Source organism: Egretta garzetta, unplaced genomic scaffold (assembly GCF_000687185.1).
Source record: "Egretta garzetta isolate BGI_Z169 unplaced genomic scaffold, ASM68718v1 scaffold56, whole genome shotgun sequence".
NCBI classification, from domain to species: domain Eukaryota; kingdom Metazoa; phylum Chordata; class Aves; order Pelecaniformes; family Ardeidae; genus Egretta; species Egretta garzetta.
In genome coordinates, this window is record NW_009260182.1 from 2,303,539 (window position 1) to 2,331,083 (window position 27,545).

General features: G+C 42.0%; 1 protein-coding gene across 1 annotated transcript in view; it reads left to right on the forward strand.

Annotated features, from left to right (window-relative positions):
* The window catches only part of ZCCHC24 (zinc finger CCHC-type containing 24), a 112,488-nt gene that overhangs the window by 78,299 nt on the left and 6,644 nt on the right, over positions 1-27,545 (forward strand). The window contains exon 3 of the mRNA XM_009641957.2: positions 23,592-23,756. Coding sequence (XP_009640252.1) covers positions 23,592-23,756 — 165 coding nt within the window. The remainder of the gene's footprint in view (positions 1-23,591; positions 23,757-27,545) is intronic.

The following is a 27,545-nucleotide window of genomic DNA, read 5'->3' on the forward strand; positions in this document are numbered from 1 at the left end:
ACTAGCTGGTTGTCACTGCCTGCAACCATATGACTTCTACATAGTGAGCCCATGCTCAGTGGGGTGAATTGGATTCATGGATGAAAAACAGCTGCTTGAAGCTGAACAAGAGCTGCTACTGGCAGCCAGAGGAGAGAACTTTTGGAAATATTTTAGGACTAGTGCAATCTCAAGAGTGGTCAAATTTAGTCACTCTTTTAGGACTATTATATCATTACTCCCCAAGACTAACTTGTCATCGTTATCAAGCGATGTTTTTCTTCCCTTCTCCAAATGCTGCAGTTTAGCCCCTCTTTGCAGGAAACGATCTAACCTGCTTCATTCTCACCTTCCTCGCCTCTCTGCTCAATACTCTGTACCTGAATGTGATGCCTACACCTTTTAGGAAGCTAAGGGTATTCGAGAAGAGTGCGACATGTGTCCCTAGCAATTCAAGAGTTGGCTTGTCTTCTACAGCTTTCCACAAAACAGAAGTACAGGCTGGATCACATGTCTTACAGATACTTTCACTGAGTTCATGGGATATTCTAAACATCTTTGATTATGTGGTCCATAAAATCCTCATCTTTGAGTCATTTCAGGAACCGGGCCATGTTCCCCAAGGGCACCTACCATTCCTGTGCTAGGATCACCAACAACTTCACTAGCACTTGTCCCTGAGGGCAGCAACCTTTCTAATGGGGGATTCTTAACTTCAGGAGTAAGGGTGCTCAGGAATAGAGGATTACCACAAGCCTCCCTGAGTACAAGGTGTGCACATTTTGAGCTTCTCTTGGAGTAAATATGTATTGAAGTGCATATGTTTACAACATATTTAGAAAAGTCCTGTCTAAAAGAAGATTTCCACCGCACTAAAGAAGGGTGGAAGAGATTGCCAAATAACGTTATGACATAATGTACTGTGTGGAAGTGCTCTGGTCTTAATGCTGATTATCCTGGGATAACAAACTTCCTACGATATTTTCTTCCATTGTTCCATTCATATTTTCTTTCCATCTTTCTATGCATCTAAAGGATGCCTATCTTCTTGCTGGTTTGGAATAAGCACAGCACGCAGACCACTTCAGCCCCTGCGGTCTCTTTACATGTATTAGTAATATGTTTAATATGAGTTAATGTTTGTCTGCACTCCCTCTTTGAGAAAACCTCTTTTTCCATCAGTCAGGAGCATTTTTTTTCCCAGTCAAGTCTGGGAAAGCGATTGCAATTCTGATGTTGTAAGAGAGGTAAAAAGGCAAATGTTCAAGTTCCCAGCAAGTTGTTAGTATTGTAAATGAAACCATCATCTATGCTCATTTTTGGTTTGAAATTCAGAAGAACCCAAAGTGCAATATTTTCCCATCTACTACAGTTTCTACGCTCAGCTAGGATCTCCTGCTCAATTTTAAATGGAACTGGTAAATCATTAATTGAAAACAGTTTACTGGTGCAATCTTGTGTTTAAAAATAATTTGTGAGCTGTACGTGGTCAGATTTCTGTGACTTTTTCATTAATTGCTACAGTTTGTGTGTCTGTTTCTACTACAGATTTTAATAAGCAGGTCCGTAAGCTGCATTTCCTACAACTGCCTACAGTACAGTTCTACATATCACCACTTCTGACAGATCACATAGACTATAAAGTTACATTTCTGCCTCCTGGAGCTGAGTTATTACTAACCACTGAGCCCCACAGAGAGAAGTCTGTTTATCATAATGTGACTAAAAGGAGCAGGGTGGAGGACAGCACAGAGGTGCAACTGGAAAGAAAGCTTCATTTGTAGATATGATAGAACACTACTTTTCTGCAGAGAAGAATGACTTAGAGGAGATTTTGCACATACTGCTTTTTTTTCTTTACTCTTAAAGTTTTTACACATTAAGAACACTTATGTTGAAAAGAGAAGAAAAGAAGAAAAGAATAAGGAAGAGCATGAAAGTCACAGCAGGAAAGAAAAAAACCCATAAGAGAGTAGAGAACTGTCAATTAACTACTAATAAGCACAGACTATCTGATGGTCATTTCACCTCATTTACTCTTCTGTTTGCTGGAAGAGAACTGATCTCAAGCAGCTGATCCTCCAAGAAGGATGCGCATGTAGGCAAGGCTGAAAGAACCGATTGTGTTGCTCACACTGTTTCTGCTGAGGGGAGACAGGGACACTGAAGTTGTACCTGCCTTTAGCACCAGTCGGCAGTTTGGACAGCTCTGTTTCTCTGTCACATGTAATACACAAACTTTTTTATTTCCATTTAACTGACCAAATTCCCCACCATCTACAGCAAGTGTACTTTGTGTCTATTTTGTGACATTTGGTCTGCAACACAAGGTTTCAGAATATTCCCTTCAAAATCCAGTACTGCACACTGCAATTTCTACTAAAGAAAGGGCCAAAGAAACGAAGGGGGAATAACACATTGCATATAATACGGGAGAAAACAGTGTTCAGTTTGCTGCTTCTGTTGCTGCTTTAGGGCCTTGGTTTAGACAGTGCCACCTGAACAACCTTCGTTTAACTCCGGTTCAGTTAGCATCTAGGCTTGTTTGTTTTCAGAAACATGTTTACAGGACACAGTGCTTGGCTTATGGAAAGCAAATGTGCAAACAGTGCAGATGCTGCAAAGGGAAGTTCATCTTCACACTGGCCAAAACGGTCACAGGCCCTTTCCTCCTATTATATACCTTGCCATGGTCGTACATCATTAGTCCCGGAATTTCAAGGCAGCCGTAGGAAGTCAGTGTGCCTTAGGTGCTTAATTCTTTCTGCAAACTCTGTCTTGTCTTCAGTGTAAGGGGCTCCTTGGCTCTCTCCATTTAAGGGAATGAATATATCCTTTGCTTGTGGGGTTATTAATCTCTATCTGAATGGCCTAAAGATAATTACCATATTCAAATGAGTGCAAAACTCTGTGCTCTAGGGCTTTTATTTATTTGTTGTAGTAAACAGGTTTGTGAATAGTTAGTCTCTATTTCCTGGACAGAAGAAAAAAATTTCCATCCTTTATTTATATGTCCTTTTACTGGCAAGGTCCAACTCTTTCCTTTTGTCCTTCCTATTCACCAGTGCAAATACTAAGATGACCTACTCCCAGCTGCTGGAAGCCCCGCACCATCCCCATCCCCCTGCCAGTCCTGTTCCCAGCCAGGAACCGGCAGCTGTTCCGAGCACAGCACAGGCACCGCAGGCTCCAATCCAGGCAGTCTCCATCACTGCTTTCCTAGGGAAAAGTTTTGAACTGCGGTTTGAGAAGCTCTCACTGCCAGGCAGGAGCTTCATATGCAATTTTACTTCTATTCTTTATTAATCCATAACACTGGTTAGCAGAAGAGGTGTTACTTTTTTCTCTTAAACACTTGTAGTATAATGCACTTTTAGCTGAGCTAATTGTTTGAGAGGGGAATGCAAATCCTAAACTGGCCCCACGCGCTTCAACAGCCTATTGCTAAATTGTGGTTGAAAGCAGTTTCTTCTGCAAGTTTACAAAACTGACTTTGCTGTAACAGGGCTGCATTAAATTTTCGGTGCAGTTCTCCTTCTACAGTGCTGCATGTATCCTTCAACAAAGTCCCAAAACATTTTCCAGTGAATGTGGACAGAGAGGACATTTTGCAAAGAAGCAACCTATACAAAAAGCTGGGAAGTTGCATGCATGTTAGCTGGGACAGACCACCTAGCTTTAGGAGGGCACTGAGGGCTGCCATGGCCCACCCCAGTCACCTGAGCAGGAGCTGCAGACATCTGCATCACAAGCAGCATGCCTCCTGCCTGCTCTGGCTGCGGGGAACAGCACCAAAGCAGGGGTGTCTGTCTGCCCTCCCACGGCTGATGAGTGCTTACCCACTGATGTGACCGGACCTGCGCTCTGGGCAGATGGGTGTCTGCAAGTTGTCCCAGTGGCAGATGGGTATGGACATCAAACAGCAGCGCTCCTAACGTGGTGTCCTCCACGCTACCTTAGGCAGCAAGCAGAACGACACCCAGCCCTGCTGAGCCCTTCTGCACCCTCCCTGCAGAGCGGTGCTGCCCACCAGCAGTGGCTGTGCAGCCTGCAGGGGTCACAGCTGTAAAATCTGAACTAGTAATCTTAAATACCTATCTCCTTGGTTAACAAAGTGCTGTTAAAAGCAAATCCACCTACACACTGAGATGGCTGCAAACAGCTCCAACTTTTCTGCAAACAGGTATGAATGGTGGCGCTAGAAGTGCTCCAGTTGTTTGCAGGCACTGTGAAACAAAGCAGTTCAGTTTAAGATCAGAGATCAAAGAAAAGATTTTTGCAGCTGTTCTCCTGCCCTGGAATTTGTTTTGCATATCTCATTTTTTTGGAACACTTCTTTGTTTCACAGTGCCTTCAAAAATATGCTGTCATCACAACTTTCTTGCCAAGTACCACTCCAAGCTGGTTATTCACCCCTGCCCCTTTCCCAAGTCAAACTGTGCATTTCTAAAACACTTCTCGCAGTCATCAACAGCGAGCAACATGCTCACTCTTTCAGGCCAACCTGTGAGCTAATCAGCTGATCTCCGTTTCCTCTATATGAAGCAATGAAACATCTGTTTCATAAGAGAACTGAAAGATAGTCCTTGTGCGGTTACTTCTGGCATCAAAAGCCTTTTTTTGTTTGTGTTTTTTTTTCTAAAGACACCTCTCATTTGACAATTTAATCATAACAGACCACTCAACTGGCACTAACCCCAGGGTGTCATAGATATAAACTAATTGGGGGACAATCCCAGCTTCATTAGAAACTCAATTTTTTATTAAAAGGTTTGGGTAAGTTCTGTTATATTTCCCCACCTACCCCTCCTTGCAGAAAATATTTATATGATTTAAGCTTTACAAGTTTTATATAGAAGAACAATATGTTAAACCACCTGGATAAAGCCTGAGAAAAACAGCACAAAGACAGACATAGTAAGAAATGAGCTCCATCCCATCCCCAGGTCACACACATCTACCCTAATACGCTGAATAAGCTGTTAGATCATAAACCTAAATAGAGTAGCAAGGATTCCCTGTGTTTAATGGCCCTGGGATGTTTTCAAACATCTACAGGAAGGAAAAACTGATGGCTGTATGAGCAATGATGGAAAAGGGAGTGAATTCTGAAGGTTGTTCTTAAAGCTTTTCAGAAGTTTTAATGCATTTAAGAATGCTGATGTCACGTGATATAGAACAATGAAATTTTTGCCATTACAAGTCAAACTGAAGCACAGAAAAAGCAAAGCATTAAAACTACATACATAGACATGACAACTACTATTTTTACTTCAAAACACTGCACAGTTGTCATCCCACCCATCCTGCTAGAGAAGAGCACTATTTTAATATGAAACATTTTAAGAATAAAGCCCACTTAAAAAAAAAATCAATGAAAGAGCAGGAAACTGCTGCTGTGAGAGCATGGGTACGCACTTCTGCCCGATGGGCACATCTATCTCTGTGCAAGTTTGTTTGGTGTTAGCACTCCACTTCCTTGCTACGCTGCAAATTACAATGAATATGTGATTCCACACTTTTCTTATCTCTCTCTCCTTCATAACACATTGTTATATTTCTATTCTAATCCACTCTTCCTATTGACTTCACTACAGATTATGTTTATAGTCCTTAAAATCCCTGTCCATGCACTCTTCAGAGTTCTCCTTACTTGTTCTTCATATATTGCTAAGCAGAAGGAGAAAATATCTACTCCACTCTTTTATATCCAGTGGGGAATATAGGACAGACAAGGGAAGAGTGTCTCAAGTACTTCTTTGCCTGATGTTGAGGACATGACTTCAGTTTATGCTGTTGAAACCCAAGCCCTACGTGATGATTTAGGAATAAGGTACTTAACTGTGGAGGCTTTAGAGAAGTGAAGACACTCTGGATTCCCCTTCTATTACATATGCAGGTAACAGGATGAAGGAGGAGGCCTTTCCTGTTTATATCCCAATTTCACATGCAGAACCGTGTCCTTAAAAAGAAGCAGGTGATGAGCAGTCTCTACAATGATTTCTTGCATGTTTCCCTGAACGCATCCTGACAACACGGAGCACGCTGCCCACAGGCCAGTCTGACAGCTGCAGCATCTTGTTGTACAACCAAAGCACTTCCCACAACCATCAGAACCGATTAACAGTGACACGCTTGACACATATTTCTTCCTTTTATCTTCAAGAAGAAACTGGAATGGTTTAGAACGCAATTCCTCCTCCCAAGCCGGCTTGACTAGGCCAGCCTTTAGGATGGGGTCAGCACCTGAGGCAACATCCCAATGTCCCAGAGTCTTCTCTCTCGATTTCCATCAGCTCTCAAAATTTAGTATGGAGCTATTTAACTACAGCTGCACTGATGATCCATCTAGCAATAACATTATATCAAAGTGAACTATAACATTCACCATTTTAAGGAAAATTCCCTGCATTAGTTGAGTGAATTGTATACCTCACACTAAACGTACGTAACACATACTCTCCTTTTGTTTCCATTTATGCATGGAAGTTAAATGCCTAATGAATTCTTATCTTTCTATATCCTTTTCTTATTGCCGCTGTTATTAATCTTACATTTAGAGTAATTATGTATTTTGATAAAATTGTTTCAGTTTCTCAGAACTGATTCAAATCTCACTGTCATTAACACAGCCTTGCATTTGATAGCTATTAGAAAGAGCTTCTTTTCCTGTAGACCATATGTACTGAGCATACGCCAGTACTTTTCGACAAAAAGATTTATTACCGTGAAGAGTTAGCAAAATGCAAAGCACAGACTGGTACTGCTCTCCACCCCAAAGGCAGCTTCATTTCCATACCAGCAGATCTACTCTGTGTAATTTGGTGAGTGCTCTGGAATGGGAGCAAGTGCGAAATAGCCCAGGGTACATTATTAATGCCCCACAAAATTCACCTAACTTTTTACTAAAACACAGCGACCTCTGCAGTGAGGTATGAAAATGCTTTAACAAAGCCTCATTAGAGGACAATTTAAAACAGAAAGATAAGATTGTCTGAAATTATTAAGCCTTCCCAGATCTCCATTGCAGCAGTCTTCATAACACAAATACCCCAGGGTTAATCACCTCTGTGCATTGCTCCAAGTAGAGAGATTTCTAAGTGAGTTCAGTGCTTGTGCCCAGCTAGTAGGTAACACGATATTTAGGAAGTCACCATATCTGTTTTCAATAAAGTGGAACACTCTTGGTTATGCGGTGCTATCCTGAGCCATCTACTTTAATTCATTGCAAGAGGAGGCAATGCTGTTTGTGAGGAGGAGCCTGCTGACTCATTGAGCAAACTGTCAAAAGGGCTCAATCTCTTCCATAGGTGGCTGTTGTCATATTTGTCTCCAGTGGAAATGTCTACTGTCCCTCAGCATCCTGCAGGGCTTATTAGGATGTCCAAGGAAGAGGCTTCCCCTGCTTCGTCTTGCTGCCTCTCACTGGTACCTCTGATAGAGCTCAACTGTCCCTCGCTGCTGGCAAGGGGCCTTGTGCTGCTAAGTGTTGGGCAGGAGATACACATCTCTGATATTAGAATAAACTGCATCTGTGTATAAAGTAAGTGTGAAGATAAATCCATTTTTTATAGGTTCAATTTTGCCAAGCGAGAACGAACCCAGCTGAGCAGTAGAGTTCTACAATTATTAAAGATGGGGCTGCCCTGGAAGAAAGGCCATTTGTTGCTTAGTCAGCTGTCCTAAAAAATAAACCTGAATTTGCCCTGCGACCCCATCTGATGACGTGGTCAACGCAAGGCAGCCCTCTGTCTCCAGTCTGGTCAGACCTGAAGACAAATGGCAGCTTCGGTGGAGTTCAAAATTTGACAGAAGAACATTTTCTGTCCCCTTAAGGGGCTTTTCCTGAGGCCCTCCGCCTGTCTCCCGCTCGATGAATGCTCTCTTTGTTCCCACCAAGTTGACAAATGCCAGCATTACGGAGTAAGGATGACATTTCTGCTGCGGTATTAGGGCTGAGAAAGGGGATTATTCTGGCCAGTGCTGGCCGGGAGGCAGTACACAAGGGAGGCTGCACGATGCTGTTGTTTGTGCCACGACAAGGAGGCCCTTGAAGGCCGTGGCCAAGACCGAACACAAGACCTGTGTGTGGGGAGACGTGCGCGCGCACTCGAGGCAGCGTCCCCGGCCAAGTCCCTGGCCCCCTGGCCCACCTGTGTCAGCTTCCTCCCGACCCTCCCCATTATGCCCCAGCACACAAAGCAGCAGCTGCACCGGGGCCGAGGAGCCCGTCGCGCTGGCTCTGCCAGGGAGACCGGAAACCGGGACCGGCCGCCTCTTTTGTCGCCTTTTAAAAATCAAGGGTTTGTGTTGAGCCTGCAGAGGATAATGAGCCTCTCACCAGGCACACAATGAACGGCACATCTCCCTGAAACGCAGAGCGGATAAAGTTAACTGGTCCTCGGAAAAACTGGAAAAAAAATAAATCAAGGGGCTAGAAGACATTTGCTGCTGTGCCAACCTCTGCACAAGAGTCCGAATCCGCGGCTTACCAGAACAGCACAGTCTTGACGGTACTCCTCAGTTTGGGAAAATAACACCCTTAGACTCAGAGACCTTATAGTAAGTCAGGTGGGATACACTTCTTTCTGTTAATCTTTTATTTTATCCTTTGATATTGATTTGTTTGTTTTTCTCTTAAATCAATAACACTGCTGAAATATTCCCATGCAATGGAGAAGAGTATCTTAATATGAAAATCAAAATCAAGGACTGCTGATAACGTTTTCCTAATGGTTTGGAATTTTTTCTTCCCCTCCAAGTTCAAGGCAAATACACTCCTCCTGCATCTCTGCAAGCAGAGCAGGCACAAATCTATCTTTAGACTAGCATCTGCCGATGGAAAAAGTATTAGGGTGAAAAAGGAAAGAAGAAATGGTACCAAAAGGGATAAATCTTCATCCCACCTCTCCAATCATCTTCTGCAGCAAACTCTATGGCAAGCATTTTACACCAGATGCTTCTTGCACAATACCCTTTCAAAAATGAATAGTTTCTTAGCCTTGAGCAAACAACAGAGAGAGAGAGAGAGAGAGAGAGAGCATCTAGTAAAGACATTTTGCAGCGGCCTGTTCACTGTCTGTGTCAGGAAGACTGCCTTAGACTTTAGACAAGTTGAAGATGGCCTTGGTCACAAACACGTTCCCCTGAAAAGTACCGAACATAGCACAAAGCCTTGTCATGCCTTCTGTGCCCTACAGCCCCTTGGTGGATCCTCTGCTCTCATGAGGTTTCTATTAGAACATGTATTCATCCTTTCCATTGTTTGATAATGAGCTTTTCGCTTTACTCGCCTGTGGGTATTGAAACTGTCTGCTAGGACAAAAGTGGAATCAGATATTCTGAAAAAGGCAATGTGGATAATCTTTAAAATAGAACCAGCACCTTCAGAAAAAACAGTGCTCCTGAACATGCACAGTAGCTGAACACCACAGCTGTCCTTCACGCGTGCTTTCTGGTACACCATGTTCTTCGCTAGTAAGAGGTCCCAAACTTGGTGGTAGGGTTTGGTCTTGGTTTGGTTTTTTTCTTGAAAAAATTTCTCCCTTTGGGGAGAAAGATTATTTACTCTGTGAAGCCTGTTCATCTCTCAGTCCATCTCCTGATGGTGCTTAGGGTCAGTATATGTCAAAGAATATGGAACTACCAGTTGGCCTCAGGCTACTCCCCCATTTTGGTGAGCAGCTAGCAACAGATCGGGGGTACTGCCAACACCATGTGCTCAGAGCAGTCCAGCGTGAGACTCCTATGGTGACAGCCACTTCTCTGTACGAAGGCAGGAAAGTGGTGACTTTCAGGAAGTGAGATTTGAGGTATCCATGATAAGGAAATGCTATGTGTGTGTGTCTTTGAAAATAAAATGCTTAAATATAGGACATGCTGTCTGGGGCCACTGTACAAACACATTGTGAAAGTTGCAAATGCTTGAATAGTTTTGCTTTTTAAAGAAGGAATAGGCAAAGAGGTAATGGAAAAGGAATACAAATGTCATCTACTTGCGTTAAAGGAAATGGTGATTACAACTGACTTGTTTAGACAGTTACCATTTTGTTTCACGTTTCTGACTATATTCTGGTCAAAACAGAGTTTCCATTCAAAATTTTTAACAGCAATGATTATCGTAATCTCAAAGTTCCTGCTACGCAGCTGTACAGAACAAGCCTAAAACATAGGTGTCCAAAAGACTTAATTTGTTACAGTAGAGCCAGGCAGCCTGATGAGTCAGACACGAGTTTCCTGTTTCAGCACGTAAAAGATCTTGAGATTTTCTCTCAAAAGCCACAGTTGTGGAGCAAGACATACAACATTCATGGCCTGATTCAACCTATGACCTTTCTGTTTCCTAAAAAGTTTCAGACAACAGTCTTTCTCTTGGCTTGTTTTGTGGCAGATTAGAACAAAATAATTAGTAGTGAAGAAATAGAGAGTCAATTAAGTAACTTTTTGGCAGAATCTGAATCACTGAAAAGGCTATAAATTTTATTCTGTATCTTTTCTGTGCATCAGTAGTCTCCTAGATGCCACTTCTCTCCCTTCAGTCTAGCCAGAACTCTGATGCGAGAAGCGGTCTTCACCCAACGCTTTGACTGTGTTGTGCTCTCACCCTTCAGATACCCATTAGCATTCTCACTTTGTACGTATCGATTGCAGTCCATTCTTCCTCACCTACAAGGCACTGCATATTTCTGCATGTGATGAAGATAGATATTATGGAGGGAACCAGTTTGCCTCAGTTCCTTTTTGTAAGAGTTTCAGTAAAATGCTCAAGGTTCTTGAGCACTACAAACATCAACCACAGAATGGCTAACAAAGTTTGGCAGCTGCTGATGCTGTTATGGTAGCATGACACAAGTGATTCTGTAGATGATTCAAGCTAGCTTTGCCCATAGTGGAAAAAATGAGCAAAGGAACACAGTGGAAAATGCAAATACAACAGCATGAACAGGATGGACTGGGAAGGGAGGGAAGGATGGAATAAAGTAGATGTGCAGATTCATATTGTATTATTGCAAACCTTACACCAAAGGATGGTCGTCTTTGGGTCATCTAAAGTACAGGTGTACATGCCCGTAAGTTTTCACTGCAAACCTGTGGTTATGTTTAAAACAGTGAGACTTTTCTCATGCATTTTAATTAACACATTAAAAACCTGGTCTTTCATAATAGAGAGACTGAGCCTACAGTAGAAGAAAACTCTAGCAAGGGGTTCCTCCCAGACACCTGTACAGGCACAGGGATCCAAAGCAAGTGAGCAAGCAAGGAGCTCTCAAGCGATGTCAGGCACGTGAACTAAATCAAGTAGCTGGGATTTCAGGGCTCTTGAGGTGGACAGACATACGCATGGCTGCTGTGGGCAGAAAGGGTGGGTTTCTAAGACTTTCTTCCACACATCACGTTCATGCGTAATCTGGCAGAATTATTTCTAGAGGAAAGAATACTGGGAGCAGGAAAAAAAAAGTCTCTTTCACATTATTAAACATAGTAAACATTTATGCAGTTTAGATATCACCAGCTGAAGTCATGTTTCATTTTGGGGCTATGCATAGCATGTCTTTTTCCAGGCTCAGAAAGAATGCTGTAATTTAAAGCAGGCTGACTCAAGCGGTGTTTTTTGCATGTCATCTTGGAGACAGCGGGGAGGGGGGGAAGGTGAAGGGAAGGAGGCTGAGGTGGAGAAAGGGAGGGCAGTTGCTCATCTGGTCTTTATTTCCTTTCCCTGTTTCTTAATAGTTCAAGCAAAGGGCCCATTCCAGCTAGAAGCAATGACACTCTTGCTGTGGTATTTCATCTTGGAGGAGGACAGGCCACAGCCTGCTCTGTCTGCGAGCGTCCTGGGAGCCCTCGCCACTACGCTGCTTTGGGGTGGGGAGGTCAGAGGGGTGCGGGCAGTCCTTGCATTGTTTTTGTTACAGCGGGAAGATTTCTAAAGAGGGCCCATGCTTTATCTTTTGCATGAAGAATTGCCTAGCTAGAAATCCCTGTAACAGCTGTATATGTGCGTGCCTTACCTTCTGCCATGTGGTTTTTGTTTACTTTTTTTCATGATGTATCAGTGGAGATGTCACAAGCAATTAATGAAAAATGATATTTCTGGCTACTTTAACCAACCAGGTTGCAGGGAAAACATAAAATATATGGAAGAAAAAACATCTGTTAAGCAGTGTCTTAAAAAATTGGCTGAAGAGGCAAGGTCAGGTTCACTGGTGACAGGCCTGTAGCAGTCCTCATTCAAAACCTTATCTGAGACTCGTGTAACTCAAGACTCAGGCGTACTGCTCACTTTGTAGTAACAAACATTAATTACACTCCCAGAACATGAAGTATGCTAGTACTGCCCGTACTCCAGATGAAAAATTCAAGCACAGAGAGATCAAGTAACTTGTCCACAAACCCACAGAGAGAGGTTGTAGTCAAACCAGAAATGAAACCCAGGCTCATGGAGGCCCAGTCCAGTGCCGTAACCACAAGAGCACATTCTTCTCATGATGAGCACCCTCCTGCTGGATCTTTCTTACTCTAGTTATACCTATTCTTATGCACTATGCAGGATATGCCATGAACCCGGTCTTGATTCCTTAAGGATTTAGTGGGTAGTTGAAAGAGATCCTGTCCCTTTCAGAGCAGAAGGAAGGAAGAAAAGGCTGAGTTCTTCTAGAAACATTCTTTCCCCTGAAACTCATCCTTATCGTCTTAACAATATTTCCTTTGCTTTCCAAGAGCTGTTTTGTGAAGAGATAACACCTTTACAAGAGCAAAAGCATTTCTGATTAAGCCTAAAAGAAATCCATCATTATTATGATGCATTCACACCAATATGAAGGGAACAAGAAAAGAGTATGTCAGTCCAGAGGGTGCAACAAGCAGCGTAAAATCAAATTGGAGCAAAACAAGCTGTTTCCTGAGTGGTAGCACTGCTAAAGTCGCATTTCATATTGCATTGTGCAATCTCATCGAATTAGAATACTCTCTGCTTTGCCTCCTTCTCCTCCCTACTCTGTGCATTCTCAACCTCCCAGTGCAATACCTTCCCCTGCATACTCCCTTGCCCAGCCTTCAGAGAGCAAAGCACTCATCTTTTGGCCACCGTCAGAGCCCAGGATGAAGACTATTCAGGAAACTGCATAGGAACTTGATATGTTTCTTAAAAATGTCTTAATTAAGGATATTAAAATATCTGTCATATCAGGTTGACCTTGCTATGGGCTACAAATTGCTAAGACAGAAGAAAAACAGATAATGCTTTGGGATGACGCAGTTTCATTTGGAAACTGGGCAAAGAAATTAGTGGGTTTTTAGATATATGAATGATGTCAAAGCTTCTAATTGAAATAAAATCATTATTTATTGTAATTGCCTCATTAATGTCACCCGAGTCCTACAAAACATTCTGCCTCATAGGAAGAGGTACCTTAGCATAAAGCAGTGGTCTGTCCCAATATCCCTTGAGACCAACAGACTTTGTTTCTAATGAGCATGCAAAAGCAGCAGATTCCCAAGTTGAGGTTTCTTCTTAAGATCACTGTGGTATTAAAGTCCCTCCTAAAGTACTTTCAGCAAGTGTAGCCCAGAAGACATATGGCATGGAGGAAAGCCACAACGTCTAGATTTACAAAAGGATAAAGGCACCAAAAGATACAGATAGTCATACAGCAGGATTTTACAAAGCCACTCGAGCAGCAGAGGAGGCCATCTCCCCTCAGTGCCTACAGTCCTCCCTGTATTTAATACAGGCCCTTTCTCTAATTCCCTCTGTAAATTCACACCAAAGTTATAATCAAGCTGCAAGTTGCCATGTCTGCAATTAAATTTCCTATGCAGCTTTCACACAGTTCAAATGGTAGAGACAACATTGTTACTGTGCATGTAGTTTGATGTGAAAAAAGTCTCAGGTTTTCAGCTGAAGCACGAAACAGAAAGCAACGCAAGCTCTATGGTCACCGCATAAATGGGAAAATTCCCTGATCTAAATCCTCTTTTGAGAATTTGCTTTGACCAAGTAGTGGCACACGCAATCTAGTCTGGGCAGAGTCTTGTTATGCAGTTTCTTTACCCGGACACTTACTAAGGAAAAAAAAACCCATCACAGGATCTGTTCAAGATCTGCAGCTACATCTCAACATAATTCAGTCCAAACCTTCTCTTCAGGTGGAGACTTTGCATAGGCACATCTCAGAACAGCAATGAAGCACAAAGCAACATCCCACATTTTGAATGGGTCTTCAAAAGCACCTGCCACTTAGATTTAGAATAAAATGACCTCCAGTGACAACTGTCTGCCTTCCTATCTGTTTTGCCTCTGGAAGGGTCCGATGACCTTTGGGGAGGCAAGGGGGCTATCAGAGCTACTCCAGTGCTTTTTAAAGGACAGAAGATCATCACCATTAGACTTGTCAGCTCATTGCTAGAGCAGTGCCCCAGCTGTGCCACATTAGCCCTAGGAGAAATCCAAAACCCCCATGAAGCCATCTGAGGTGGACCAGTTAAACAGGTCCAAAAATACACGTCATGACCTCAGCTTGGAAGTAGTAACACCTGATTATAGCAAGGGTGGTGACCCTCACTTCTCCAAAACTCTGATTCCAGCTACTGAAAAAAATGCCAACATATTTAATATGCTGTGCTACCAGAAGAGAAGGGGGAGGGAGAGAGGAGTAGGGTATTGCCATTGTAGGTTTTCAAGCAACGGATGAAGAGGGACAAAAGAGTCCACACATCAGGAAACTATTAAAATGAATACATTCCTAGTTTCTTCATAATTAATTCAGCATGGTCAATTTTGTATCAGAGAAGGGGAAAGAAAGATTTCAACCACTTCCTTTTATCTCAAGCTGTTTGGAAGAATAAGATCTTGTAACACTGAAAAGAAGTGCCTGACTGCATCCCAGCAGGCGAGTGTAACTTTAACTCTTCCACATGCCTAATTTGATATGCAAATCCTTATTTTCTGTATGACATACAATACTTAAACTATACGACAAAGACCCAGGTTCATTTAGGCACTACCCATCCCCGCTTTCTAGCCCCACCCCCCTTTTTATTTCATATGGCATTAAATAATACATTGGAAACAGTTTTTGCTGCACAATTCCCCAAGATAATTTTTTTCAGTACATTTGCTTCGTTCTGAGAGTTAACATTTGGTTCACATTTTGATGGTTGTCTTCACATGCATAAGGAGCAGAGACCTATTCTTTCCCTGTTCTTGGCATTTTAGGTTCTGGGTTAGGCTGAGTTATGCAATACTTTCAAAAGAAGATTCATTAGGCAGCTATTTTTATGCTCAAGTAATTCCATTGTTTTCCAAGTCCTACGGGAACAAACATTAAAGCTGTGGTTGGCCCCAAGTATAGATAGTCAGTCTGGGAGCTCTTTCACAGTCATCCAGCAAGCAAAGAGTAGCACGCACAGGTAAAATAAGTCCTTGAAGTACAGTTAACGAAGATAATTATTTGCAGCTTTCCTTAATAGAAAATTCAGGTAGAGTTAGTTGAGCTCTGTGGCTCTGAAAGTCTACCAAACACATTAAACACTTGGTCATTGCCTGTTGCCTCATATATATAACAGAATAGACAAGCATACTTTCTAAAGCCTGGAAAAATCATGTGAACATTCAGAAAAAAAATCCGAGGTTAGACAGACTTGTGAATGCAAGGGGCATTTCACCATCTATTAAGACTCCACTAACAAGCTTCATCTAGAGAGAATGTGCTTCTGTGCAATGCACGATGCACCAGATTTTTCTTTTATGAAAAAGATTGACTGGAAGTTTTGTGAGCGTTATTTGCTTGGTACATTACAATAGCACTTAGATGGCCCAGATGAAGTTCAAGGTTCCATTATGGCACACAAGCTACATCACCATACATAGCCCAAAGTGATCATACAATGTCACCAGAAGCACCGAAATGGCAGGGAAAGCAAAAGGACCTCTCCCCCCTCCCAAATGAAGGGCTGAGGCACAGTCTGATTACATGACCTGACCAAAACCAGACAGGCAATCTGGTAGGGCTACGTACTCGCTCCAGGTGTTGGAAGTCCAACACGTCCTGTCACCACATTACCATTCTTCCCAAATATTTCTGTTTGCTTGTGTCAATACCTCCAAGTCTTTTTTTTCTTAAGACAGAGGCCTATGAAAACAGCATACTATTATTTAGTCAATACAGTTATTTTCTCAGATTGTATGTTACTGAGCTTTTACAAGTCTTCTATTTCTACACTAGCTGTGGAGTGATGACTAGGATTTGCAAAGAAGGAAACCCACACTATCAACTTCTCAGACCATTTGGTGTTTAGTAATCGACACATCAGATAGTAACTAATATTTGGCAATTCTGCAAATATTATGCTTCAAACTGACTTAGCACAGAATTTAGTATATCTTTGGCCCAAGGATGGTTCCAATGATCAGCTCAATGAGGCATTTTGTAGCAGAAGAAAAGCCTTTGTTCCAAAAAGCATGGCTAGGATTCTGAAAAGTCTGTAAAACCAGATCTTGATTTAAATATTAGAATGTTTGCCAAGCCAGCTTCTTGGATTTCTAGACTTTGATCAGCATGTCCATGACAACCATGCCTATTGCTTTAATCATCATCAGAAACCATGTGTGTGTTATTAGTAGCAAATACTGCCAAATCTTACTCTGGGTTTACCATTGTGGAAACGAGATCAAAATCGCAGTTAACATACAATATGTTGACAACATTGATTTTTCAAAGCAACGAAGAGATACATACTCCTGTATTGAAATGACAAACATAAGTCTTCTGCCATTTCAAAATTTACCTATAAAAGGGCATTGACACAGCTTAATCTAGACACTTTTAAATGTTTCCCTAGGAGTAAGACTTGGGGGATGAAAATATTTGTAACAGCAGAAATAGGGTATTTGTTCAAGCAAAATAAAAAGACTAACGTTATTTTGGGTTGCGCTCTGCACATACTCACATCTTTTGTTTAATGCTCTTCTCCTTGGAGAACTGTGTTCCATCCTGAACACCACCCTGCTAGAAAGACACCGGCTGCAGGGCCGAGAAAGTAGAGGACTATATTTATGCTCAGTAGAAGCATACGCATGAAGAGGAAGTAAAGAAAGGAGAAATGTGACTTCTGTATATACTTGACTGTGAAATTATTGCCCACATAAGGTGACAGAATATACTACTAGCAAGAGCACAGTATATGTTGATCCCTGGAGCAGCAAGCAGACACACAGAAAGCCTAAGCAGTCTTACCAGCTTCTAATTTTGTTTCTTTGGGAGGCCAGGCATCAGCTCCAGCAACTTGTTGTCCCCTTTTCCCCAGCCCAGTGAACTGACAGTGAGCAGGAAGGCTACAATACGCATACTGCCCTAGAGAAGAGGTGCTGAGAAATCCTACCAGCTTTATCAGATGCTTGACTGTAGCAGTTTCATCACTTGGGACCTCAGTACAAAGCCACTTCCCACCTTGGTCAGAATTTAAGAGCAGAAGTGGTACGAGTGTGATAGAAGGTTTCAGATCAGCAATAACAACTGATGAGCTTTAACTGCCATGAAGAACGAGTCTGTTTCTATGAATGCAGTAAATTCCTGATGCTTCCAGTGAAGATAAAAGCCATACAGTAGACTCCCCAGGCAGAGGCTGAAGTAGCCCTAAGCCCTGGGACAGACGAGACCCCTAAGAAAATCCCAGTCAAATAAAACACATACTGGCCTCCTCTGTTAAGCTACACAAACAAGTTCTCAAGTTCTCTTTATTTTTCACCCATGTATTGCTCAGATATAGTTTTATTTGTCATAAATCCTTAGTCTGGAATATCCAATGCATCTAGAAATTCCATAGTATCTATTGTTCAGTAAATCAAATAGAATTTTTTATTCAAATAGTAATGCTGTAATGAGGAGTCTGCTTTCTGACAGTTATCCCCCTTTTCCTTTAGCTGACCCATATCAAGTAAGAGTTCCCATCATATCACTAGTACACAAATTATACTAGAGACAAGAAGGCTGAAAACAAAGCTTTAATTTGGTTTCTGTATCCCCTAGATGCTCTTCCTGTATTGATGTACTAATTAAAGATGTAGCAACAGTTCATTTAAATACCTTGGAAGTCTTCAGTGTCACACATGAGCAATATCATACACCAGCAACATGGACTAAACTCAGCAAGAAAAAAAAATAGACCAGCTATGTTAGAGTTCATTTTTTAAACATATAACCTCTGTATCTGTCTGTGTATTCTGTTGATACTTAGATTTAAAGGAATACAACAGTCAGGAAGGACAAAGACTAAAAGTTGACCAGTCTAAGGATTCCCTTTTACGTGCCATTTTGGCGTAAGCACTCAAGCGTGTCCTCATTCTGTACACAGCCTACACAGAGCTGGGAAAGGTCAGAGGACTTCAGTGCATTTCCCACTCTACGACTTGCTGCAGAGCCAGGGCTAGAATGCCAGAACACCCAGTACACCAAATCAGTCCTAACACTTTCTCTTTCCTTTTCAAATTGAACATTTGGGGTATGCTTTATCATCGTCATTTCATCTTTCTCAAAACTATGCACATAGAGTAGCGCAAAATAAGAGTGCCAGGTTTTTTTAACGCCATCTCCTAGTTGTGCTGACTTACAATTGAGAGTGTCAGAGGGCTCACATTTCAAAATAAAACTTCAGCCCTCCCACTCCTGCAAACCACTTGGGAGCTGGTCAGTGCATCAAGCTGTTGTTTGCTCTTATTGCTTTTTGCTTTATTTGATGAAGCATCCTTATAAGCAGACCCTTACAGAGTTCTTCTAGGAAGGGGACCCACCTACCAGTGTGATACCGCCTTCATCTTCCCCCTGTGCCACACGCCTTTCAGCTGTGTGACACAAACTTGGGGGAAGATGAGGGGAAGAGCAGCGTTAAATACATTGTTCCCCTGCGTTTCACTTTGCGGGAACTCTCTGCCTGTTGTTGTTTATAACAAATCTAGTTTTAAGCAGGGCACGAGGGGGGGGTCATGTGGTGTGTTTTTGCTGACTCTGCAAACTGATACTTTGAGAGAATTGTCTGGGGAGAGCAAAGAGTCCTTTATTATGTCCATCACTGCCAAGTGATTTGGCAGATTCCTCCATGAAATGCACAATCCAATACGTTGTGAGAGAGCTTGGCTGGCCAGTTACCAGCAGAAAAGCTCAACTTAAACACTTTTAAAATCTTATTATGGCCAGTTTGTGGGTTTGGCTGAAGAAAGGAAGAGCATGAAAAATAGAGGCAGCTGGGTGTCAGTGAAGGATGGAATATCAATGTCATTTTTGTTGCTGTGCCACATAAAAGATACTGGCTTTGTATGTAGGTTGGATCTAGCTAAGGCAAACTCGTGCACTGGCTAGGTAAACCTGCAAAGATGATTTCATTTGTCTTAGCATTTGCCTGGAAGACCGAGGTGATGTATCACCATCTCATGAATCAGAGGGCAAGGTCCTTTCCTTTGGCTAACCGCTAGTGGACATTGGGCCCGGCGAGGGCTTTTACAGAATCCATGCTACTTCCCAAACTCAAGGCCAGAGGGAGTCCCCTTCAGCCTCAGCACTAACACCACCAGTCCAAGACTGGCTTCAGTTTGTGCTCGAGGGCCACAAGGAAGGAAGGGGTTCTGGGCCACTACAGCTCCCACCCCAGGGGTGCCTTGGGGAAGGAAGGCGCTCCCTTCTGAAAATTCCCTGCTCCTTTCCAACATCAAAGCAGCACAAAGAATCTGTTATGTAGGCCTAAATCTGGACATGGAGACAAATTTCAAGTAATAGCTAGTTTCTGGTCCTTCTCAAAAAATCTGTTCAGTTTTGATCATCCCCAAAGGCCTACCTAGTCCTGGCTGCATTAAATAATCTTTGAAATGTCTGAATGAAGATACATATAGGAGTTGGAGAGCCATACCATCACATAGGAGGAGAACTGTGGAGTGCTTTGGTTTTATGAAGTAAGCCTGTTAAATCAGTGTTTAAAGCATAAAATTGTTAACTCCCCAGACAAAAAAAATGCTGAAAATGTAAAAGCCTTGTTCACAACATTATGGTTTGTAACCTAGTTTGAATACTATTTCAAACATGGTAAGATGAAGGTTCCACAACAAAATATTTTGCCATTATGAATAGGGGCATAACTTTGCCAGGTTAACTCAGAATCTAAAGAAATCCTTATCTGCAGAAAGAGTAAGAAAAGATAATGCCCAGTGAGGGAACTGCAGGACCTAAACACCAACCAAGGTTTGCTATTAAACACCATGCAAATCCAGCCAGGGTGGGGAGGAAATAGGAGGTTAATGGTTTAAAAAAGGTAAATCCCACACTTTGTAAAATAAGAGTATTTAGGCTAATACCAAAAGACAAGATGTGTCTTCTTGCTCTTTTTTGGCACTTAGTTAAGAGAAACCTTCAGTGAAAACAGTTCTTGCCCTCCAGCTGGATGAGCACTGAGACACCTCTGTCACAGAGCAACCGGGTGCTCGAGCACCCTGCCGGGGAGGGCTGGCTGCTGCTGCGCCAAGGAGCAGGCTGTTTCTTGGAAATGTTTATGCAATTCAACTCTGTTGCTGCTGAAGCCACAGACACTAAAAAAAAGCACACCCAGCCTCAGACCTCTCAGGCCATTAGTGTATCTCACTTGGGTTTTGCCTTCCACCAAATACTGTCAAATTTCTGTTTTGTTTGGACCTGAAGGGTGGAGGGAGTTGGAGAGTTGCCTTCACTGCTGTCAGTGCTTCCTAATGATGTTTCTCACTAGAGAAAATTAGCTTGTTTGTTTGATTCCTATTCCTATTCCCTGTGGGACACAGCTTGGGAAACTGAAGATATGGGAAGGAAAATAATATCTGTTAGGGCAAAGTATAAACATCCATAAAGCAGAATAGCGTAACACCTACAGAGAATGTTGTAGCTTTGCCAGCAAACTAATTAAAGTCACTGACTGAGCAGGGAGCTGTGACAGCTGAAAAGTTAAAATAAAAATAAATCAGAAGTTTAGTCTAGCAATTATAACAGGAAATTACTGCCGGAGTCAGGGCTCCTACGTTCTTTTCCTGGTTCTGCTTCCGATTTACTGAGCAAGTTAGAGAAGCCAAATTTTAAAAGTAGCTTCTAATTTGGAAAGCCTCCATTTCTGATGCCTCGCTGTACACACAGAGGACTTCACCAACTAGCATCTTCAGTGCCCTCCTGTGCATTTGTGAGCTCACAGCATTTCGGGGCATTGGTTTCTCTGCAGTCAGCTCCCTGCCCTGGAGAAACATGCGGGTATCAGCTGCTCAAAGGGCCATCTCCAAAATTTCCCCTGTCTGCGAGTTGTGGCTAGCGCAACATATTGCTGTGGGAGTCTGATGTTTAAGTGCTCTTCGTGGCTGGCATAACATATTGCAGTGGGAGTGTTATGTTTAAATACTGTATGTAAACAGTTACAAGACTTCTCAGACACACTCTATCTCCAAAGTCAGAGCTATTAACTTTTGGAAATAACGCACTCTGTGACCTGCACGGTTTTTGGAAGGACTGCTGCTTAGTAGGGGTAACGAAGCTGCATATCCAGGTCTGACTGCAGGAGGAGTTTGAGCAGAGCGCCACTGAAACCAAGAATCAGAAATAACTCTTGCTTTCTGTTCAATAACATAGCCCCAATTGAAACTACAAATAAAGCAATCTGTGATGCCTCAGGAGGAGGGGGAATGTCTCTCAATCATGGGAGCTCTCTGTACACAGGGTTCCTATTCAATGCCATGACAACTTCCAAATGAAGAGAGCATGTGGCTCCTTCCTACGCTGACTTGAGTTGTGCTACAAATTCCTCAGAGGCAGAGCCAAATTAAGTGTCCAGAATAAGGATGTCTCCATAAATTGACATTTTCCTGCCCTACATTCAATTACAATCTCCTATCTTTATCAAGGGACAGTCATGGAAGTCCAAACATTTCTCATTATACATGAACACTTTTTTTCTTCTGTGCAATACTTCTGTAAATATGTGTTCCTAGTGTCAGCTTCATCTTTGCTATGAACCAGAATATTTATAGTGGCTTGTTAGACTGAGTGTCATGAAGTAAATTATTATAGATGTTTGCCTATTTGTAACGGAGGTTGCTACTGCAGCTGATCTTTTAAAGAATATTGCTATGCTGAGAATAAGCATGAAAAACAGAGAATGTTGTTTACTGAAGCTACAGGGGGGGGAAAAAAAAAAAAAAAGGAGAGAGGCCAGCATAGGTTTGGGGTCCTCCTGCTCCTCTTCCACTTGCCAGTGTGTGGGGTGGAGCACACTCAATGTTCCTTTCCCACTTTTTCCCACATGCAACCCTGGAGGTAACAGAGTGTACACCATCTCCATCAGCCACAGGAGCTTGAGTCTCAGAGCTCCTGCCAAGCTCAGGTCTTCTGCCAACCACCTGCTTTTTCAACCCATGTTTTCACATAGAAAGCAATTTGGACCTACACACTGAGAAATCGTACAAGCTCCCGAAACAAAAACAAACCCTTTCCCAGCATGATGGGTCATGTAACTTTTGTAAACTTCATCTGGAAACCTTAAAAAAAAGCCACAGAGGTGTGACATGTAAATAAATGGCAAAGAATCCTTCGATAGGTGATCATACCATTCTGCCACTACACAGGAGAAGTATCTCCCTCTGGGCAACAATAAGCAAAATACAGTGAACACATGGGCAGTACTTCAACACCTGCTGGAGACTCTGGGAAAATGGCTTCATCTTTACATTAGGACAGGTGTATGCAATACTCTCATCCTCACCTTAACATACTAGCAGATTATATACCTTACTATACCTCTGTTAAGTACAACACACAGTTTTAGTGAGTGTATTTAGAAAAAATAAAAACAGTATTTGCATAAGGTCATTTCCCACTCTACTAGCTTCCCTACAGAAAAAGGCTTTCTTTAGGGGATGTTTAATATTTAGACATAGACATAACAATAGTCTGAGAATCCCTACTGCCTTCAAAATGTAGAAATCAGTGAAACCATTTACCAAGATCAAGAAACCAAATGAAGTTCATTAAATTAATTATTTCCACTAATCAAAACCAAGTCTTCCTTTCATACTCAATCCCAGTTCGTGCACTCCCATATGATAATGCGTATCCACATACTAATGAATTGCCAATATTTCATTGTTTAGAGGCTGTGCAAAGCTGAATTGTGAAAAGTTTTCTTAATGATAGGTTCTAGTGGGGAATAGACAAAGATCTAGTTAAGAAATATAGTCCTATAGTCCTTTACCAGTGAACTACTTCTCCAGATGCTATATATAACACTAGCAACACGTACTCAATAGAGACAATCTTACCATAATGAAATGGATATTAAAACTAATCATTGCAAAAAGCACATGGGTATATTTCTAAATACTAAGTTCAGTGTCACTTACAAGTGTTACAGATCTTGAACTTTTGAATGCTGCTTACAGAAGTAACTCTCAGAACTGTTAAACTCTAGCTTCAACATACAAATTCTTCATTAAGGGGATAAGGCCTTCATGTCCACCTCCAGTATCTTTTGCCCAAAGTTTCCTAATTAAAAACCCCTTACTTTTCTACTACTCCCACACACCCCTTTTTGGTCATTCATTGCTTCTTCCCTTTGTTTTGTAGGCTCGTCCAAAAGGAGAAGGCCTGACTCCATACCAGGGCAAGAAACGCTGCTTCGGTGAATATAAGTGCCCCAAATGCAAGAGAAAATGGATGAGTGGAAACTCCTGGGCTAACATGGGACAAGAATGTATCAAGTGCCACATTAATGTTTATCCTCACAAACAGGTAGGAGAAGTGCAGACCTGCTGGCTTACAGGCTTGGAACCGGGAACGCTCTTGACTTTGTAAAGTGCGGGTAAGACTTAAACAGGACTTGACATGGACTACAGCCCACCACAAAAAAGTTGTTCCCCAGATGAGATGCTCTCCTCAGTCCTGGAAACCTGGACTGGTGTCATCAGAGTTGCAAAATTCAAACGTTCTGTTTTTCAGTAGAAATGCCTCCAAAACAAAATCTTTACCTGCCTTTATTATAGAAACAGACTGTGGGACCTCATTATCTGAAATGAAGTAAAACAAGTTCAGCAGTAGCAACGGGCCTCCTCGTTCTTCTGATTCTCTTCATATTTACACCAATTTAATGTTTCATTCCACTGGTGTCAGTGGAGTTATTTCACATGTGCACTACTTTTTTCACCTGTTGAAGTAAGATTGGATTTGGTCAAGGGGCTATGTCTATTTATAAAGATTAGTGATAAAAGAGAATAATACTAAGATGACTCGTGCCTACAGAATTCCTTGGTTGATGATAGTAAAGCCTGGTTAAAGAGAGGTTTCTTGGTTTCCATAATACCAAGTGATGCCCAAGCAAAGATGTGGTGGGCTGACCCTGGCTGGACACCAGGTGCCCACCAAAGCCACTCTATCACTGCCCTCCTCAGCCAGACAGGGAAGAGAAAATACAATGAAAGGCTTGTGGGTCCAGATAAGGATGGGGGAGATCACTCACCAGATATCATCATGAGCAAAACAGACTCGACTTGGGGAAATTAGCTTAATTTATTACCAGTCAAATCAGAGTAGGTAAATGAGAAATAAAACCAAATCTTAAAACACCTTCCCCCACACCTCCCTTCTTCCTGGGCTCAACCTCACTCCCGATTTTCTCTCCCTCCTCGCCGCCAGCAGTGAGGGGGGACAGGGAACAGGGGTTGAGGTCTGTCCATCACACACTGTCTCTGTGGCTCCTTCCTCAGGGCAGGAGTCCTCACACTCCTCCCCTGCTCCAGCCTGGGGCCCCCCCACGGCAGACAGTCCTCCACAGACTGCATTTTCCTGCATTTCCAGCTCACAATGGGAAAACTGACTGTCAGTTCCTGCTTGTATGCCACCAGAACTGGTCACAAGCAATCAACCAGTTAAGTGGTCTTTAGTGGGAAATAGACCAACTGCATGAGGTCCTACCCCCTTGTTTCCCTGACAAACCAGGCTACAGACTGGCTGTTAAAGCTAAATTTTCATGCAGAAAGTAACTTTTCACAACCCCATGAAAAATAAACTTGGTCATCATGGAAAAATTTGAGGGGGATTTTGCAATATTGTAGAAAATTGTTGTGGATGGAAAAGGTGAGAATTATTTTAGAAGAGTTTGGGAGGTGTGATTTGCCTCAGGTATAATTCATCCTAGCTGAATCTGAGTAATAAATAGAGCTCTGCATGGGTCAAGTTACCTGCTGCCCACTCAGAGAGACTGCTCAAACCATAGGCAGATCATTTGGATGTACTTGCAATAGGTGCAAAGGAAATTCCATAAGGAGCCTTAGGTGTCTCATTAGTTACCTAAGTGCTTGCAAAGTTCCTATAAAAAGCTCTTTCCATGGGCTCATAAGGAACACTTCATACCATTTCGTGAGATTTTGGAGGAGAGCATGTCAGGGAAAAGAAACTCCTAGAGAAGGATACTGTGACTTTATTATGATGAAAAGACAGGAATATTGAAATTCACTGCAACAAGCAGGAAGAGGTACAAATAAGTTTCTTATGCTTTATCCCAGCCAGGAATATCAAATCAGCTATATTTCCTCCTCTTGTACATATATGCATGTTCATCTAATTCTAAGTGCAAGATTTGGCTCAGTTTCTATGGTAACATTGTATTCTAATACACAGCCAAAACATTGATTTAGCATTGCTAGTACCTTGCAGCAATACGAATTGCAGTTAAAATGTAGTGTTTGAAGCTTGCCACGCTTGTGGCAGAAGCCTTGGTTTAAACTTCACATACTTCACTACGAGATGATCATCCCTTCTTTCCATCATGAGAGTTCCTTGCCTCTGTTTAGACAGCTCGTGTAGACAACTGCACCAAAATCCAGGCTGAGCAATGAAGTCATTTATCACATGCATGGAAGTACAGTCTTGAGGGTGAGAAAAATTGCAAGACCACTGATTTATAAGACAAGTTTATAAATATTTACCTTATTCTTCTAAATTCTTTCCATCATTTATGTTACTGTTCACAGGGTCACATGAAATCGCTCAAGAACTATCCCATCCACACTATACAAGAGGCATTCTAGGCTTGGGAATAGGTATTTTGTAGTAAAGAAGGTTCGCAAGTAGTCCCTTGGGCAGAGATGGCCCTCGTGGTAGGGCTAGAGGGGTCTAATCTGCATAGCAGTACTGAAGTCAAAGACATATTGTGGAAGGGTTGCAGTCTACAGTGCTTCTGTGAGTTGTGCTTGCCTTGGAGCCATACACATGGTGTTTTCCAGGGGATAATCACAGCATGTGCAGTGCAGGTTTCCACAGCTGACCCCCATTACTATGTTTCCACGTCATTCCCTAAGGATGCCATAACTCAGGATGTGGAAGAGCTTTGCTCTTCTTATCTATCCATGTGTTCATCTCCTACCAGTAGGTATTTCAGCTATTTGAGATCTTCAAGACAAAAGTGCATTTCACCTAGGCTTCCAGATATAAATAACTTGCAGCCAGTCACTAGTGCTCTTTTCCAAAATTTAAACTTACAGCTTTGAGTGAAAGATTTTATATCCTGTTGCCTCTTCCTCACCTCAGCTTCTATTTCTCAGTGTTATCGTCATTCTTTATTTTTTTCATTCTTACAGAGGTGCCCTGTGCTGCTTCCAATTAAACATACCAGCAATAGCCAGACAGTAAAGAAAACAGCATCAGTTCATGCACAGAGCCAGCAGCAAAGGAGAGCTAACATAGGCTGCATGAGGTCAGCGCTGCTTCTTGACAGAGCCTGGTGTTTGCTAACCCATACATGTTTTTTGTGCAAGCATCCAGCTCCACACCAGACTCTCTCTAAACATTTCTCTGTGTGGTGTTATTCTGCACCATTTTGGAAAACATGGTCTACCCAGTTAGCAGCACTTTACAAAACAGAGACATTAGTGTAGAAAGTACAGTGAAAGATATTGAAAGTCCAATGTTTCTAGTTTGAGAATTAAAGCACCAAAAACTTTTACTGTGCACATAAGACTGTTTTTGTAGGGTTTTTTTAATTAGCAGTGCTACACTACCTTAGCATTTTCTGTATGTATCTCCTATTTACTCTTTAGATTTTGATTACTTTGTTGGCACCTACCATAGGAGAGTCCTTTTTTCCCCCACCTCTCAGTGCATTAGTGGATGTCCCAATTTTTACTAATTACATGCTCCTATTGCCTTCATTATATGAGATCAGAGGATTTTCACTCTCATCTGAATCTTCCATTAGACAGTTTTTCCAACTTAAACAATTCATCTAATAAAAGATGCCACCTCTCCCTAGAAGCCATGTTTCTCTTGTGCCATTTTAACTCCATTCAAGAAAAAGAAATCAATATTGCTTTGTAGTGCCTATTCTTTCACTGTGAAGTCACCACACCAGGATGTGATCATAGTACAAGTAACCTGTAAGTGGATTTATTTTTTTTTTTAGACAAAACCCAGATGAACTGGCAGACAGAAGCATTCAAGCTCAGACACTATTTACCTCTAGTGAAATAAATTATTTCTACTTCAAAACAATTTTGTCAATATTTCTTCTCTGCAATGCAATGAAAA